Raw genomic sequence first — 18,869 nt, 5'->3', positions numbered from 1 at the left:
TTCACTTTATAAGTGTGTGTGTGTGTGTGTGGGGGGGGGGGGGGGGGGGGGAATCTTTACAGTATGTTCTAATGGGAAACAGGCTTCAACACAAACGGTTGTTTTCCACTTGGTCCTAGAGCTCAACCAGTGTCAATTTAATGTAGAGTAATATTGTTTTTGGATGGTAAAAAGTGCAGGGGTCAAAACTTGACTTTGGAAAAAGTGTGTGTGTGTGTGTGTGGGGGGGGCATGTCCCCCCTGTCCACCCCCAAAATTACGTCCATGCAAAGGGATCTATCGAACGCAAAATAAATAAATAAATAAATAGAAAAAAATAAAAGCTTAATATGCGCTGCACACCAGAAGCAATGATTTGAAATCACCGGGGCACAGATTATGAACTCAGCTGAAAAGTACATGAAGTACCAGAGAATATGGGCTGATATAAACGATCGCAAACAAATTACTTTGTTTTGGTGGAGCGATTTTGTGAATATAACAGCGGCCGCACGCAGGACACAGCTGGAGTATTTGAGCCATTACCACTGCGTCCTCTCTGCTCATAGAATGCCCGCAAAGCTGAGTCCATAAATGACGTCATATATGTGGATACTGGATGTTTTTTTCAGGCTTCCTGCAATTTGAATTTTTAGGAAACCCACATCTTGATTCTGGGTTTAAAAATACATTATAATTACTGTGTTACTGACAACTGTACCGAGTAAATATTACCATTTTCTTTCCCTGTAATGCCTTACATTACCACATTACAGCAAAAAGCAATGCATTACAGTAATTAATTACATTTGTACCCCGTTACTCCCAACACTGTTAAAGAGCAAGTCACCCCCAAATAAACTTTTTTTTTTTTTTTTTTTGCTGATAAGCTATATAAACGAGTGTCTAATTGTGCTGTAGACACGTGTATTCAATAATTTGGCACTTCAGTGCATCTTAGTAAAAATTTAAATATTCTTCCTAAAAATGTCAGTGCTGCACCATCGTCAGGGGAAAATTCTGCACTGTATTCGAACTTAAATCTGCCACCACTATTGGCTAAGAGGTATGCTATGATGTTAGCTGTTATGATGTCACAATGCCATTGTGAGCCTGTGTGTGTGTGTGTTTGTTAGCGGCTCCGCCTTCTCGGTCATTTTTCAAACATGAAGTGGTAGAGCAAGTCAACCCCTACAAGAAACTTACTTCACTCCCACTTCATGTTTGAAAAATGCAACAAATGCTGTTGCTTGGCAGACCGAGAGGGCAGAGCTGCTAACAAATACACACACACACAGGCTCACAATGGCATTATGACATCATAATGTACCAGATGACATCATAGCATACCTCTTAGCCAATAGCGGTGGCAGATTTAAATTCAAATACAGTCCAGAATTTTTCCCTGACGACGGTGCAGCACTGACATTTTTAGGCATAATATTTGAATTTTAACCAAGATGCACTGAAGTGCCAAATTATTGACTACACGTGTCTGTAGCACGATTAGACAATCCTTTATATAGTTTATCAGAAAAAAAAAGTGATTTGGGGTGACTTGCTCTTTAAGTAAGTTTCTTGTAGGGGGTGACTTCTCACTGCTCTTTAAAAAAAAACAAATCTAACAGTAATAAAAACCTTGCCCAAATTTAGGCAAACACACAAAAGTAAGTAAATAAGGATCAATCTGCAGATGATTTTTGAATTGAATTGAACTGAATTGAATGATTTGACTCCTGACACAAAGTCATACTCAGTTACATATATTTAACGTTGCTTATATAAATATAACAATCACATAATAGTCTAATTTATTTATTTTATATTTATTACAGAAGCAAAATTTAAATAAAACAATGACCACTTACAGTACTTAGATGCTTCAGCAGAGGAAAGATTACAAATAAGAAGATTTTTTGCTGAAGGGTTTCATAAAAAGCTCCTGGACTGCATGGTGGTGCTGTTGGTAGCATAGGCTTTTGGTCACAAGTTCAACTCCCAGCTCCTTCTTTTCTGCGCTCCCCATGGAAGCATGGACTTTCTCTGGTTACTCCCATGGGTCAAAAACACTGTGGAAATTCTAAATATTAAAAAGGTTTGACTGATTTTATGAGTCTGTGTTCCTGTGATGGACTTTTGGGAATCAATGCATAATTTGATGTTTTAGAATGTTGGTTTAAAAATGCGATTGACTATTGTATAAATGTTTTATTGGGCATGAACTTGCAAAGGCTTTCATCCATCCATCCATTCTCTTCCGCTTATCCGGAGTCAGGTCGCGGGGGCAACAGCCTAAGTCGAGAAGCTCAGACTTTCCTCTCCTCAGCCACTTGGGCCAGCTCTTCCAGGGGAACCCCAAGGCCTACCCTGGCTAGGCGAGAGACATGGTCCCTCCAACGTGTCCTGGGTCTCCCTTTAGGCCTCCTCCCAGTTGGACGTGCCCAGAAAACCTCACTAGGGAGGTGTCCTAAACAGATGCCCGAGTCACATCAGCTGGCTCCTCTCAATGTAGTGGAGCAGTGGGTCTACTCTGAGCGTCTCCCAGATGACCGAGCTTCTCATTCTAACTAAGGGAGAGCCCAGCCAGCCTGCGGAGAAAACTAATTTTGGCCACTTGTATCCGCAATCTCGTTCTTTCGGTCTGTCAGGGACTTGCAAAAACCAGCCAGAGAAGCACTGCTCATTAGACTCAAAACACCATTTTATTTTGGAGCAGCTTCACAGTTAAAGGAACTTTAACCTAATCACAGCACAAGACACTATCCAGAAAACAAGAGACATTTCAGACACACCAGGATCAACTTAAATAGTGGCTGATCAGACCACTCTACATACAAGAGGGGAACAATTAACATACAATTAACACACACATCCTCACACACACACACACAAACTAACCACTCTAATCAATTCAGGTAACTCAAATAACTAAATCATAATTACAAACTTCCTATCCATAACAGAAAATATCTACATTAAATTAAACACAAGCATAAACATGAATCTCCCCTCCCTTGGGAGTTGGTAGATCCCAGGAGTGCCGATTAGGCTTCCTGAGGAGATGAGCTGCAGGTGTGAGACTCCATGGGAAACTCCAAGTCACCGGTAACTCAAAGTAGAAGTACAAAATTAACACATGCATTCATAAACAGAAGACTGATTGTGTGCACATCAACCAGTCATCCTGGACAGAACACAGAAAACACTACCAGCAGACCATGTCCATGAGGTGACAGACACTGCTGTCACACGGTCACTACCCAAAGCTCGTGACCATAGGTGAGGGTGGGAACGTAGATCGACCGGTAAATCAAGAGCTTTGCTCACTGGCTCAGCTCTTTCTTTACCACAACAGACCAGTAGAACGCCCGCATCACTGCAGATGCAGCACTAATCCACCTGTCGATCTCACGCTCCAGCTTTCCCTCACCCGTGAACAAGATCCTGAGATACTTAAACTCCTCACTTGGGGCAGGACCTCATCCCTGACCTGGAGAAGGCATTCTAGCCTTTTCCGACTCAAGACCATGGTCTCGGATTTAGAGGAGCTGATTCTCATCCCAGCTGCTTCACACTCGGCTGCTCATCCACCCCGGGGCCTTGCCACCAAGGAGCTTTTTGACCACGTCAGTGACCTCGGCCCCAGAGGTCGGAGAGTCCAACCCGAAGTTCCCAGTCTCCACATCCTCCCTGACATATGTGTCAGTGGGATTGTGGAGGTCTTCAAAGAATTCTGCCCACCACTTCACAATGTCTCGAGTAGAGGTCAGCAGCACACCGTAATAAACAGTGTTGGTAGCACTCTGCTTTCCCCTTTGAGACGCCGGATGGTGGACCAGAATCTCCTTGAAGCAGTGCAGAAGTCTTGCTCCATGGTCTCACTGAACTTCTCCCACGTCCAGATTTTTGTCTCCGCGACCAACCGAGCCGCATTCCGCTTGGACTGCCGGTACCTACCAGCTGCTTCTGGAGTCCCACAGGCCAAAAAGACCGGCTAGGACTCTTTCTTCAGCTTGACAGCATCCCTAACCGCCGGTGTCTACCAACGGATTTGGGAGTTGCCTCGACGATAGGCGTGAACGACCCTGCGGCCTCAGCTCTGGTGGGCTGGCTCAACAACGGAGGCACAGAAGAGGGCCCATTCGGACTCAATGTCTCCTGCCTCCCCTGGAACATTTTGGAAGTTCTGTCAGAGGTGGTAACTGAAGCTCCTTCTTGTGCCTCTTACTCTGCCAGGCATTCCCATCAGACCCTTACAATACGTTTGGGCCTGCCAGGTCTGACCGGCTTCCTCCCCCACCATCGAAACCAACTCACCACAAGGTGGTGGATCACAACATGCCCTATAGGTTATAAATTGTAAGTCGCTTTGGATAAAAGCGTCTGCTAAATGAATAAACATAAACATAGTGGTCACATGATAGCCCCGCCCTTCTCGTCAGCCGAGTGTCCAAGACATGTAGCTGCAGATCAGACAAAACGACAACAAAGTTGGTCATCGAGCTGCGGCCTAAGGTATCCTGGTACCACGAACGCATATGGACACCTTTATGTCTGAACATGGTGTTCATTATGGACAATCCATGACTAGCACAGAAGTCCAATAAAAAAACACAGTTCTAATTCAGATCGGGGGGGTGGGGGTGGGGTGGGGGGGGGGGTCCTCCCAACCACACCTCTCCAGGCCTCACTGTCATTGCCCATATGAGCGTTAGAGTCCCCCAGCAGAATGAGGGAGTCGCTGGAAGGAGACCGGACCCAACCCTTTTGGTCCCTCCCTCAAGTGGTGAGCCCGTAGGAAGGGGGACCCATGTTTCCCCTTTGGACTGTGCCCGGCCAGGATCCATGGGTAAAAGCCCGGCCACCAGGCGCTCGCCAGCGTGCCCCACCTCCAGGGCTGGCTCCAGAGGGGGGCCCTGGTGACTCTCGTCCAGGCAACGGAACACTGTTTCTATGTTTACTTTTCTATGTAATGGGTCAGTGGGCTGCTCTTTGTCTGATTCTTCACCTAGAACCTGTTTGCCATGGTTGACCCTGCCAGAGGCATCAAGCCTCAGACCACTTATCTCCTGGATCACTGGGACACTCAAACCCCTCCACCACGGTAAGGTGACAGCCCAGGGAGGCTTCAGCTGTCCCTTATTTCTTTATACTTCACTTTCAGTGAATCAAACTTTAGTAAACTTTTAAAGTGGTCTTGATCCAGAACGGCTGCTGTTCTTGTTGATTTACCTCCAGCGGTTGGTCCTGATGACAGCTTGCAGTGGGCGGAGCTAAAATGAGTTTAGATGTTTCTCACAAGAGTTTACTGTCATGGTTGATTTTCTCTGACAAGCAGGGAAAATGTCTATTGTGATCTGCAACAACTGATTTTGGGCTGCTTGTTATCATAGGATGACACACACACACACACACACACACACACACACACACACACTCACGCACACGCACGCACGCACAGACACACACACACACACACACGCACACACACACACACACACACACACACACACACACACACACACACACACACACACACACACACACACACACACACGCTCCAAAATCCCAAATGAAACAAAGAAGATGAAAAATAATAATAGTTTTTACTTTTATTACTGGATCAGAACGCAACATGCTTGAGTTTAAATTGAACTTGGATTTTTTTTGGATGGTTTCAGAAAAATTCGTTCTGTTTTTTTAAGCTGCAAAACCTTACAATATTCAGGTTTTATTGGTGCTGGTTTGGATGTGATGCTTCTTCATTTACTTTGCTCATGAAACATTTGACATTCCTGAGCCTTTGTTGGACTATCCTGCAGACCTTCAGAGTTTAATAAAGCATCATTCAGTTTATTTCAGTAATTTGGTTTCCGTGAATTTCACTGAGAAATGTTTTCTACTAATAAGGCCGTCTGGAAATCTTCTAAAAGGCTTTAAACCCCCAGAGGTCTCATAGCATCCATGCTGCCGAACATTTTAAAACCCCAATTCCACATGTTGTGTTTCAGGCTGATCTTAAATTCCAGTGTTTCACTTCCAACCTGTCTGCAGCAACAATGCTAAAATGTGCTTTATGTTGAGCTTTATACAAATAAAAGAATTGTAGAGCTTTTTTATATATAAAATTAGAGCCTTAAGCCTCACAGCAGCTTCTACAGGAAGTCCTGCTAGTTAGAGTCAAAGAGGAGATCCATGCAGATTGAACACAAATCTACCTCTGAGTTGCTGCTGTCTTTTCTTCATCTTTCAAATTATGCTTTGGTTTATGCATGAAATATTTTTCTGTCTGCACAGAAATCATTTTTATTTATGATAAGGATCCAAGTCCATGCTGCAGAAAAGCATTCCCAAAAATTATGCTTAAAGAGCAAGTCACCCCCAAATCAACTTATTTTTTCTGATAAACTTAATAAATGCGTGTCTAATCGTGCTGCAGACGCGTGTAGTAAATAGTTTTGCACTTAACTGCATTTTAGTTAAAATTTTAATCTTCTACCTAAAACTGTCAGTGTTGTGCCATTGTCAGGTAAAAACTCTGCACTGCAGCTGAATTTAAATCTGCCATCGCTATTGGCTAAGAGGTACCCTAGAACATTAGCTGGTACCATATGATGTCACAATGTCGTTGTGAGCCTGTGTGTGTGTATTTGTTAGTGGCTCCGCCCTCTCAGTCTGCTAGGCAACAGCATTTGTTGCATGTTTCAAACAGGAAGTGGGAGCAGAATAATAGTCTGGTAGGGGGTGACTTGCTCTTTAATGTTTAAAAACTTACTAGATCTGATTTGTTCCATGCATCCTGCAAGTTCAGTTTAATCAGATTAGAGCATTTTATTTGGCATGACTGTAAACTGTTTTTCATTATGTTTAAACTGCAGCTTCCTTATGCTTGAACACTTTTCCTGGCTGGTACTTTCTTCCCCAATCCTGAAAAAAGGAACACTTAAATACAAACACTTACGTAAACATCAAAACGTGTTTGTGATGCCACCTGTGATAATTATCAGAAAAAAATGAGAGTGTCAACACAGCTCATTTCAGAAGTGGTTTGGCTATGATTTCTTACCAGAATCATATCAAATTAAAATGATGACAGTAACGTAAAATGCCAATTCTAAATTACACTGCGAATCAAAAATAAAAGTAACAACAAAAAAATCAACAACACTCACTTTTACATGTACAGTTTATTTAACTTTTAGGCCACATCATGTGATTATATCCCTTAATCACATGCTGCACTCTTGGTCATGAGATAATAATGTTATATGCTTCACATAAATGATTATAATGATGATGGTCCTTGTCCTGTCAAACTCCAGATGTGGCTCACCACCTTCAGCATGCTGCTGGCTGCTGTACACCCATTCAGCTCATCTGAGTCCACATTCCCATAGGAAGTGAGTTGAGCTGCTCTCAGCCAATCACATTCACGGATAACGCTTCGACAACAAACAAAAGATCGAGCCTAGCTGAGCTCATTTTACTTTGTCGAAGCGTCTAGTCCAACGTTTCTAGTCACTTTGCTCTTTGCACAGACTTATTTGTTTGTGTTTCAGCTACTTTCATCAGCTCCTATGCGGCAGATATCGTCCTCTTCCTGTCTCTATTTGTGGCTTTGTGTAAGCTAATGTCAACCTGATCTGTTCCAGCGATCGCTTTGCCTTTGCTGGCCAAGCTAAAGCCGTTAGCCAGGTTAGCTGCTTGGCCAACCAGCTCTGGCTGCCTCCGTGCGAACAGCGAAGCCAGTTAGCTTAGCCTGCTAGCTAGCTTTGCTAAAACATCCTTTAAAACTTGACACTGACTGACTCCAGTGCTTCTGGCTTGCTAGTGACAAGCCACTTTTACTGAACGCCGTGTCGTAGTCATGTCCGGACAGACGACGGGTTGTGGGTTTCTGATGTCGGTTGTTGTCCATGGAGACTCGGCTCTGAACGAGCAGGAAAAGGAGCTCAACCAGCGACTTCGACGGCTCTATCCAGCCGTTAATGAAAACGAGACCCCGCTCCCGCGGTCCTGGAGCCCAAAGGACAAGTTCAGCTACATCGGGTTGTCTCAGAACAATCTCCGTGTACACTATAAAGGTATGACACAAAGACACTCTCAAGTTTAGCACTTTATTGCACCAAGCTAACGCGTTAGCTTAACTCCACGGCGTCGAAGGCAGCTGCCGTTGTGGCTAAAAACAAAGTAGGTTCATCAACAACAAGACTGAGAGGACATCTTGCAACCAAACCAGCTGGTGAGGTGTAGCCAGAGCCAAAATTCACCTACTAGCTCGTTAGCTTTGGTGCTAGCCTGTTACCAGTTTGTCAAACCAATGAACTGTCACCACGAAGCTTCAACAGCAGATTTCTGGCTGCTAAAATTCAACAAATTACCCAGAACAGTAAATTCGTCCTTCAACACAGCTCATTTCAGAAGTGGTTTGGCTCGATTCAAGCGACTTCATTCAGACCCGAGAGGCTAATTTCATTATTGGGATGTGAAATGTGAGGAAATACTGTGTCAAATGTCGAGATTAGCCCCAGAATGATTGTTTTTAGGCTTCCGCGATGGGACGGGTTAGACACGGGCTGTTCCCTGCTGCCGAGGATTTAATATCAAGTGTCTTGTCTGACATTCAGGTTGGACTAGTTGCTTAGCAAAGCTGTAATGAAGGTTTTGGGTGCAGGCCTAGAAGAAAGGCTGGCAGAAAAAAGGTGCAACTGTGTTTCCTGGGTGTGTTCTGCTATTCTGGGTCTGACTGGGCCTCTGACCACTTTCTCCCTGGTTTTTAATAAAATGATCTGCTTTTGTTCAATAACACGCGATATTTCAGAACTTTTGTTTTCGTCATTGCATAAACCCAATGTTTAAGGCCTAACCATGTTGTTCTGTGTAATTTAGAGCTTAAAAAAATCTGTTTATTTATGATTTACTTACATCAACGTTTTTAGACGTTTAGGTTGAAGCAGGCTGACGAAATTGCACATAAAATAGCTTACAACTCAAAACTAATGTACAGAATGGGTCTATTTTTAATTTAATTGGAAATCTGTGTTTGTGTGTGTGTGGTGTTAAAACCTGTCAGATCTCACACTGAAAACGACTATTATTTTTAATATCAGAGCATTTCTTTTAGAAGTTTGACATTTGTACATACAGAACAATTTTCAAGAAAAATAGTTGTTGGACAATTTTATCATTTTCAATTATTTGTTATTGTGACCTAACCTGAACAACAAGAGTAAATAAATGTAGGTCTAGTTATTCTAAAGACATATGTCCCATATGACTACATTATTCTGGTACTGTGATGACACATCACCCCATTATTGGTAACTAGCCAGGTAGCATTTACAGATTTGATAAAAGTGGTAATGTAAAAAATTTAAAATGTAATAATTTACTCTAAATCCCCTAACTCTTTTTGGGTTTCAGCAAATAACCCATGACTTTATTACCTGATGTGACTTAGTTTGCTTCCATCAGAGATAATTGAGCAGCCTTATCATTTATGTGTCCTAGAGACTCCAAACTGCTGCCGAGTAACATCTAAGAGTAAACATGGCTGACCTATGAGCTCTAATAATGCTTCTGACAGCTCTGCGCTCTAGCTTCTTGAGCTAATGTTAGCTTTAAAGACTAACAGGATGAGCAGGTTCACAAATCAGAGCACAGGAGGTTCCTGTTCAGAACATTTCAGAGATAATCTTCTAACCACTGATGCATCATGTGTTCCTTCTTGTTTGGAGAAGAAATAAACCAGTATGCTGTTGTTCGTTGTGTAGAGAACTTAATAATTTAAATATTACACTTGGTAAAGGTTAAGTAATACTTAAGTATTTTAACCTTATATATATTATTTATAGTATTATAATAAGTTGTGTTGTAAATGTAAGAATATTGTGAACTTATGATGACTATATGGTGTATATTTCTCCTTTTCTATTTTTTGCTTAAATTGTACATATTTATGTGTTAAAGGGGTAGATTAATTTGTTTAATTGGTTAAAAAGGACAGGCATAAATATAAGCATGTTGCTTCAGCCTGAGCCTTTTCAGTCACTTTAAATGTAATGTAATGTTTTATTGATTATACTATTATGTTTTTTTGACTGAATAAAGAATAAATTCAAGAATCTTAAACTGTGGACAAGTTAGTTTTCCTCCTAGTTGTTTTCTCTATAAATGTTAGCTTAGCTTGTAGCATTATATGAGGTGTGTGTGTGTGTGACCCACTTCTACTCTGGTCTAATTCAACTGAAGGTTTGATATTGTTTGGTCTCTGTGTAGGAGTCTGTTGGTGTAGGGTTTAAAACTTTGATAAGTACCCTTTGATCTGACCTTTCAGTGCTCTGTGATTAACTTGGATGGGGTTATTCTAACCCAGAGTGGTTGATTTAATCTACACACGGTCTCTTGATCAAGATGAACATTAGAGTTAGTTCAGTCAGCTGCTACAGCAAGCATTAACTGTTCCTGATTAATAAAGCTCGGTTTGTAATAACCAGAACATTTTGTGTTTTGATCCACTCGAAGGTCATGGCAAAACCCCCAAGGATGCAGCATCTGTACGGGCCACTCACCCCATCCCAGCGGCCTGTGGGGTCTACTACTTTGAGGTGAAGATTATCAGTAAAGGCAGAGATGGGTAAGAACACAGATCAGAGCTTAACTTAATACTTGAACACCATAAAATCCATTACTTCATCCTACACCTCAGTTCAGTTCATTCAGTATTTATTTCAAACTGACTCGTATTAATTAGCATCGGGTTCACATGAGAAACCTGATGAAATCAATGTTTCATATCAGTTAACATGGTAGCCATGGAAAGTCACTTCATTGATTGGATTTTAATATTTTGTGAAGATAAAAAGAACTTTCTTGCATATTTTTTGTCCCTCTTACACGATAGAAATTAAGCATCTATTATTTCTAAGTTTTGGCTCGCTGACATTTTAAAGTCGACACAGTCTGACCCAAGTCTGCAGCCACATCAGTAACACTCTTAACCTAATTGAGAGGAACTTTTGTGTCTTGATATTTTCTTGTGTTTAATACATTTAATCTGCAAAGGGCCTCTAGCAAGGTTACAGCTAAGATCCTGTTAATGATACAAATAACATCCAAACTGAATTAACCCTCTGCGGTCCAGGGTGTAATTTGCCGTTTTTGACTAATTTAGAGTTTTCCTTTGTATTTCCAAAATAAAAACCATAACCACTGCCTTATGTGGTATCAATCTTTTCAGCACAACCTGGACTTTATGAATATGTACTTATTTTTTTATATTTGGACATAAACGAGTTGCATATTAGACCTTAAATCACTCAAAAACATAAAATCCGAATTGAAAAAAAGTTGCTTATTTTACTGTGAAACCAACAAACATTTATGACAAATGTTTTTATAATTTAGAATGGTAATCTAGACTGTACATTTATAAAAAAAAAATATGAATAAATATAGCAAATAACAAATAAAAAAAAGATTAGCCTTCTGGGGTCCAGGGTGTAAATCACCGTTTTTGACTAATTTTGGTTTTTCTTTTGTATTTTCTAATAAAAACAATAAATATCGCCTTATAGGGTATCATTTTTTTCAGGACAACCTGGACTATCAGAATTTATATTTATTTAATTAATTTGGCAATAATGTACTTGCATTTTGGAGTTCCATTTCCCAAAAAACGGTTTTCTTGTCCGGGAATCGGACCGCCAAAGCTCCCGTCTAGGTCTGCCACCCGATCCACACTGCACCGGACCCTTCATGATCCTCCTGCGGGTGGTGGGTCCACAGTTGGATGAGCCCATGTATCCGGTTCGGGCTGGGCCCGGCCCTGGCCCCATGGACGAAAGCCCGGCCACCAGGCGCTCGCTCACGGGCCCCAACCCGGACTTATGTTAAGCATAATTCTGCGCACACGAAGACGCATAAGACCTGGATGATGGCGCTCAATGGTTAAAGGAATCACGGAAGCGGTGTGATGCGCTCCGTCGCGCGTCTAGACGGTACCGTAGGAGGCGAGCTGCCATGGTTTGCCACATGCTACAGGAGCGAGCTATCTAGGAGTGCACAGCGTCCCCTCCTCCTCCCCCTCCTCCCTGTCCGGAACTCGACCTCACCAGTCTGAAGCAGCCACCTTGTCCGTAACAAGTCCGGACCTGTTACAAGGGGCATCGTCCGGTTTAATTACGGAACACGTTATCCGGATGTTTGTATTCAGACACAAAGGTCTTACGGACAGAGTCCTGAACATTTCCGTTTTTCATGGCCTGTCTGAAGGGGGCTTTAGAGAGAGGGTGAGGAGCTCAGACATTCGGGAGGGACTCGGAGTAGAACCGCTGCTCCTCTGGATCGAAAGGAGCCAGTTGAGGTGTTTTGGGCATCTGGTCAGGATGCCTCCTGGACGCCTCCCCGGGGAGGTGTTTCGGGCATGTCCTGCCGGCAGGAGGCCCCCGGGTCGACCCAGGACACGTCGGAGAGGTTACATCTCCAATCTAGTCCGGGAACGCCTTGGGGTCCTGCTGTAGGAGCTGGTGGAGAAGGCCGGGGAGAGGAAGGTCTGGAGCTCCCTAGTTGGGATGCTGCCCCCGCGACCCGGACCCGGATAAGCGGAGGAAGACGATGACGACAACGGCATTTTGGAGTGGGGAGTGGCTCTGTCTCACGCCGCGGAGATCGAGATCTGACAGCTGGGCGGCGCCGCCCACTCCTCTTGTTGGATCTCCAAGGAGCTGGATCTCTGCCTTCATCCTCTCATCATGACCCAACTCTTCTATGACGAAGGATAGATCTTCCACATCGTCATCAACATCCTCGCTATTTGCCTCAGACTCCGGCTGTGAGCTCCATCCACTTCCTCTGCTTCCAGTTCAAAAAATAGCTGAACTGCCTGGTGGACATTTATCCTTCTCATCATCCTTTATATAAGCCTAATAAAAGTCTACTAAACTGCAGAGACAATATATCTGTCCGGATCGCTCCAAAATGTGAAGTTTACCATCAATATCTGTCTAGTTGTTTGTTGTTACTCCGTTCGCGTCATTCCTTGCCCTGCGAAGCGGCTCCTTTTTGCGCACATCTCGTTACTCGTGCGGCCTTCCTCTCTCTCTCAGCTACATAATGATACTTTTTATCAATTGAATATGTGAGACTTCCACCAACAACAAAGGGATCTCATGTTTTTTGTGGTTTTTTTTTTTATGTTCACAAGCACGTTCCCTCTCACGGATTACTAAACTGCTGTTTTGACAAGTTTGTCTAAGAAAAGGTTGTTTTTTTTATTTTAGTATAACTCCGCTTTTACGTTGCCTATTAACAAAATGTAAAAAACTGGGGTGTAGTTTATAATCTCCTTTTTAAAGCTGAATTGAAACCGAAATTCAGGGAGGCGGAGTCTTGCTGCTACAGCGTCCCAAATCAGACCTTTTTAAAAGACGCGGATACGCGTCCATGGACCCCAGAGGGTTAATGGTGTTCAAGTGGGAGGACTCATCATTTTCTAGAAGCTGAGAATTGTTGACTGTGTCGGCCTGATTATTTTTATTCAGGTAAAATTAAAATCAGTTTTTTCCTTTTTATGAGTGAGAATTCCTTGCTAAATCCTGAAAAGTTGCTGCTTCCAATTTTAGGGCTTCCTATTTAAATCTGTTTGGAGAATTTTTAACATCATTTGATAAGCATTTAGTTTTTATGTTTGCCTCATAAGGCTAATCTTATGCATAAACGACATTCACACTACGTGACTAAATTTATTAAGATGGTTACTTAAAAATGGGGTCATGAAGAACCGCTGTTTTCACATGTTAACAGAAAAAACTTTTAAAGATGTGCTTGACTGAAAAAAACAATAACAAAGCTGTTGTTGTTTTAGCATCCAGAACCAGCAGATAACTTCTCAGCCAACAGAAGGTAACCGCTAGCATTAGCAACTCATTCACATGGCTGAAGCTCCTCCAGGCATGTGTTATTTATGGAGATAAAGCATACATGTCAGTGGTAAAGTCGCATTGCTTTTATCCAATTCGAGGCAAGATGTCTAAAAATCACATCTTTGATGTTGCAGACTTGGTCCTGCCATGCCAGGGGTTTGTGGGCTTTTCTGTGCCCGGAGTATGACCTTATGGCCTGTAAGGCATTCATTCCTAGTCGAGACAGCTTTAAATGCATTGATTAAACGAACAAACTACACCTTCAAGAAATGTTGCAGTTTGATGTAAACATTTTCTTTTCACGCACGAACCTTTCCCTGAACATGGTCCCTTGTCTCTAAAAATGAGAAGGGCAGAAAAGCATCTCTAATAAAGAAAAACTCACCCGTGATGCTTTTTTCCTTTATAAATATAAAAATAAGAAGTGCTAATGTAATTTTCTTGTTTATAGTCTCCAATCTTGCTCATTTCTATTGGTGATCACAAATCAAAACTGATCACCATGACGTGGGGTCTCTCAGAGTTCAATTCTTGGACCACTGCTCTTCAATCTCTACATGATCCCCCTGGGTCAGGTCATATACAACAACAAAATTACCTTTCACAGTTATGCAGATGACACTCCGATCTACCTAGCTCTGTCAACAAGTGACTGTGGTCCTCTAGAGTCATTCTATCAGTGTTCGGAGCAAGTTAATGACTAGATGCAGTCAAACTTCCTCCAGTTAAACAAAGACGAGACTGAAGTTATTGTCTTTAAAAATAAGAAGGATAAGATGGAGGTTAATACTCAGCTTGACACCAGAGGAGTAAAGACAAAGACTCAGGTTAGAAATCTTGGTGTCATATTTGATTCAGACCTGAGCTTTACTGGTCACATTAAGGCTATAACTAGATCAGCTGCCATGCCTTTAGAACCACTACCCAGAATGTTTTAGTCATTTCTCTGCTCCAACACAGATAAACCTCTAAAATAATCTATGTCTAGGTCCTGGAGGACCAGTATTGGGCACTGCTGGCTCATCAGGAGCTCATAAGACACTAGTTTTACCTGCATTATGAGTCATGAAGAAACACATGAACATTTTAAACACAACAGAGATGGTAGAGAGTGGCTTATATTGTCTAAAGCAGGGATTCCCAAAGTGTGGTGCGCGAGCTGCCGCTACGGGGTGCGCGAGGTGAAAAGTGTAATGACTGCGGAGCTCAGAGAAGTCTGTCAAAAGTCACCATTAGCGTAGCCAGAAACTCATTCAGGGGTGGACATTAACTTCAAAACCAACCGGCCAGCCGGGCCGGTAACTCTGAATATTTACCGGCCCTGCCAAGAATCTACCGGCCCCGCTGGTCAGCTGCCAAAATGAGTCAAAATAACAACTGAACCGTTTTAAATGTAATAAACCTTCATTTTGTACACATTCACAAACATAACGTATTCAAGTTTGAATTTGTTTGTTCCCTCAACAAAACTCGATTTTGTCGTCACATACTTATGGCATACAACGCAGTACATCACCAACTCCGCTTTGCTGTACTTGAGCCATTGGCTGTGTTCGAGATGAGCCAGTTCTGCGCAGATTAGATCACCGGTGATCGGCGAACAGTGCATGCCGGTTAGATCTGTGTCCGACTTGACGCCGACTTGCTCTGATGTCATGCATACGTAGGCAACGATAACCTCGTGAGATCAAGGCGGCCGCAGATTTTGGAGCAAGGTGCTGCAGTTGCTCTCCACCGGCTGCAAAACCTAGAGGATGATGGGAAACGCCTGGCTCTCACCTGATCTAAGATCTGATTGGTTCATATTTTGATCCAAACATCCGGTGGTAGAACATGAAATGTTAGTTGGTCACATGTATTCTGTAAATCATGCTACGTTGATGATGACAACTATATAGGCCATAAAGAGAAATGTGTTTTGTTTTCTTTTGTCACGTTTCCTATGAGCACACTGAAGCTACAGCTGCTAACCTTTACTTATTATTACAGTCATGTTTTCATATGTCATATGTGATGTATATATGTATATACATCACATGTAGGGAAATCCAAGAGATTCAACTGACAGAAACAACTGGTTCACACCATTCTCTCTCTCTCTTTCTCTCTTTCTCTCTCTCTCTCTCACACACACACAGAGGAAATTGAGGAAAAACTACAGCTGAGCCGAGGCGCGCCTCGACTGGGGCGCGTCTGATCTGAACTGAGGAGCGGCGAGCAGCGGCCGAATTTCGTGAGGGATTCGCTTCTCGGCGCTTCCGCGGCTGGTGTGTCCCCGGCGTAAACGTCGGCTTTCAGCCACTCCCCCTGCTGCTTCCGTCTGCTCTCGTCTGTTTTCCAGGCGAGGCGCTGCTCAACTCGAACACGGCCATCGTCTGCGCCTCCCGTCTTCTTTAAAACGCCAAGAATCATTCCACCTACGCACACGCTTCTCTGCTTCATACCGTTTCGAACTGTCTCGCTTCTCCTCACCAGTTTTAAAGCGTTTTGCCGGAGATTTCATCAAGAAATCCCATCCCTGTGGTGGCGCGATCTTCCTGCGTGCTTGTGTGTTTCTAGTGTGGTTCCACTTCGTCTTTAATAGTGAACTTATAGTTCACGTGACTATAACTAGAATTGTGCAGTACGTGCACGAATCGTACAAGTGCAGTACGTGGCTAGAGGCGCGCAGGTTCACGCGCGCGAAACGAAAACAGCGGCTTCCTACAGGGCGGGGCCATGATGTAGGTGAAAGCCGGTGTGTAAATGACAAATAAGGCTTGGGCGCCACCCGGGCGGTAAGTCGTCAAGTATTTACCGCCCGACGAGAAAATTTAGCGCCATTGGCGCTCGGGCGCTTTAACGGTCCACCCCTGTCATTTGTGGGTGGGCCTAAGAAAATGTAAGTGGGCCCAATAAACGTGATTGAAAACAAGTATATTTTGCTTGTGTGTGTGTGTGTGTGTGTATCCTCCGCACATGCCCTAGCTCAGGGGTCGGCAATCCGCGGCTCTGGAGCCGCATGCGGCTCTTCCATCCATCTGATGCAGCTCTCTGTGCTTGTAAAATAATGAATGGATATTTAAATAAAATGCTTTATATTTTACTGCATAAATTTTACATCTGTAAGCTAATTCTAAATGTAAAGATTGTCTGCGTGAACCTGAACAGCTCCAACCCGGTCTACTGTGTGACCGGGTTGACGCGTCACGCTTGTGTGTAATCATATAGGCGCTGTCTGAGCTGAAGACGATGTGAGATTCTGGGACTCTCCTCAGACAGGCTCATGGATGTGTCGCCACATTGGAGACAGGAACAAGCACAATTCAGCCAAAGTTTCATAATCAGGGAACATTTTCTAAGTGAGAAGTCTCTCTGAGAGACAGGGTTTGGAAAACTCTCGCTTCAGTGGAAGGAATCTTCCTGCATGCGCTCTGGTTCTGCGACGCACTCCAAGCCCCTCTCCGCATCTTCAGCTCGTTGTGCACCTTATGTACTACACGCTGACAGTGAGCTGCGCTGAGCAGTGTCCAGCTCAGATGTTCAGAAGGAAATCTTTTCTTGAGTGATTTAGCTACATCTGCGATTTGCGAAACGAATAAAATGTCAGTTCGTCTGCATGCGTCGGGGTAATTCTTTCTATTCTTTCTCCGTCAAAATAAACGGCCAAATACGGGAACTGTCCGGTCAACACAACACAAGCCCTGCTTTTAATTGTTCTGTTTTCTTGTGAAAATTGTTGCAAATTTAACTTGATTAACACCAGAGCCAGGCACACTGCACCGTTGTCTCCGTCACTGTAAATGAGGGAAAAACAAACTGATCGGATCCTTTTCTGACCTTCCCCACCTACAAAGTTTAATTACAACAATCAAACGTGACAGAGCCTGGATTTATATTCTGAACAGTCTAAACATGTTTTAAAAAGAAATGTATGACTAAAGGGGCACCTGCTCAGTAAAACCACTAACAGGGTGAAAAATATCTAAATTTTGTAGGCAGAGACGGGCTACAACTTCTGGATCCACTTTATATAAATTGTTTTATTGATTATCTTCTTATGAAAGACAGCTTTGACGTACACGAGCGACCGGTACCGGCTGCTGTCACCTGTTGTGAGCAGCTCTCTGCTGTCTGAGGGTAGGCCCCGCCCACAACGCCGTGGCTGCTGCTGTGTTTTCTTTACTGTGGGAAACGGGTAATAATGGCTCTTTGATGGGAACAGGTTGCTGACCCCTGGTTTAACGTGACGTCTGATTTTATATATATATATATATTAGGGCTGCAACAACGAATCGATAAATTCGATGAAAATCGATTACTAAAAGCGTTGGCAACGAATTGCGTCATCGATTCGTTGTGTTGCGCAACTCTTCCAAAAGCCCCCTCCCGCCCGCCGTTGCGCGCAGACCGGTGGAGAGCCGGCAGGTGTTTGTAAGAGGAATATGGCAGAAGCAGCAAGACCCCAAAAAAGTAAAAACTTCTAAAGTTTGGGAGCATTTTCAGTTAAATCAGGCGAAGACATGCAACCTTTGTAGGTCAGACTTAGCATGGCACGGGGATACTACGGTGATGATGCAGCGTCTTAAACACAAGCATGTCGGAATCATCAGCGAGGAAGGAGAGAGCTCTGTGTCCGGGTAAGTTAAAAACTTTTCAAGTGATTCACCCAAGCCCCGGATTATTACACAGGCTAGACATGCCCTAAGCTCGTTAAAAAAGTCTATAAAATTGTAAGCGCGACACTATTAGATAGGCGGGGGGGGGGGGGGGTCGCGCCGCTGTGAACCGGTTCCGCTGTCACATTCCCGCAGAAACTGGTTGATCACACCGGGGCCAGACTACTAACATGTGGCTTTACAACCACAATGTCCTCAGAAGCGAAAACGCTTTTAAAAGGGAGGGAGGAGTCCTAACTGTTGCTGCAGGCGTGTTGTGTGAGTGCAGTTATATACTGGTTAATATATTTTTGGGTTCAGTTGCTTTCAT

The 18,869-nt window shown here is 43.3% G+C and overlaps 1 protein-coding gene across 1 annotated transcript in view; it reads left to right on the top strand.

Moving 5' to 3' along the window:
* Positions 1 to 7,429: 7,429 nt before the first annotated feature.
* The window catches only part of ranbp9 (RAN binding protein 9), a 32,742-nt gene continuing 21,302 nt past the window's right edge, over positions 7,430 to 18,869 (top strand). Inside the window, exons 1-2 of the mRNA XM_015955997.3 lie at positions 7,430 to 8,063; positions 10,504 to 10,615. Coding sequence (XP_015811483.1) covers positions 7,847 to 8,063; positions 10,504 to 10,615 — 329 coding nt within the window. The 5' untranslated portion in view covers positions 7,430 to 7,846. The remainder of the gene's footprint in view (positions 8,064 to 10,503; positions 10,616 to 18,869) is intronic.

Source organism: Nothobranchius furzeri, chromosome 11 (genome assembly GCF_043380555.1).
Source record: "Nothobranchius furzeri strain GRZ-AD chromosome 11, NfurGRZ-RIMD1, whole genome shotgun sequence".
NCBI classification, from domain to species: domain Eukaryota; kingdom Metazoa; phylum Chordata; class Actinopteri; order Cyprinodontiformes; family Nothobranchiidae; genus Nothobranchius; species Nothobranchius furzeri.
The sequence above is the reverse complement of the archived record's forward strand: the minus strand, read 5'-3'. Positions and strand labels throughout refer to the sequence as shown.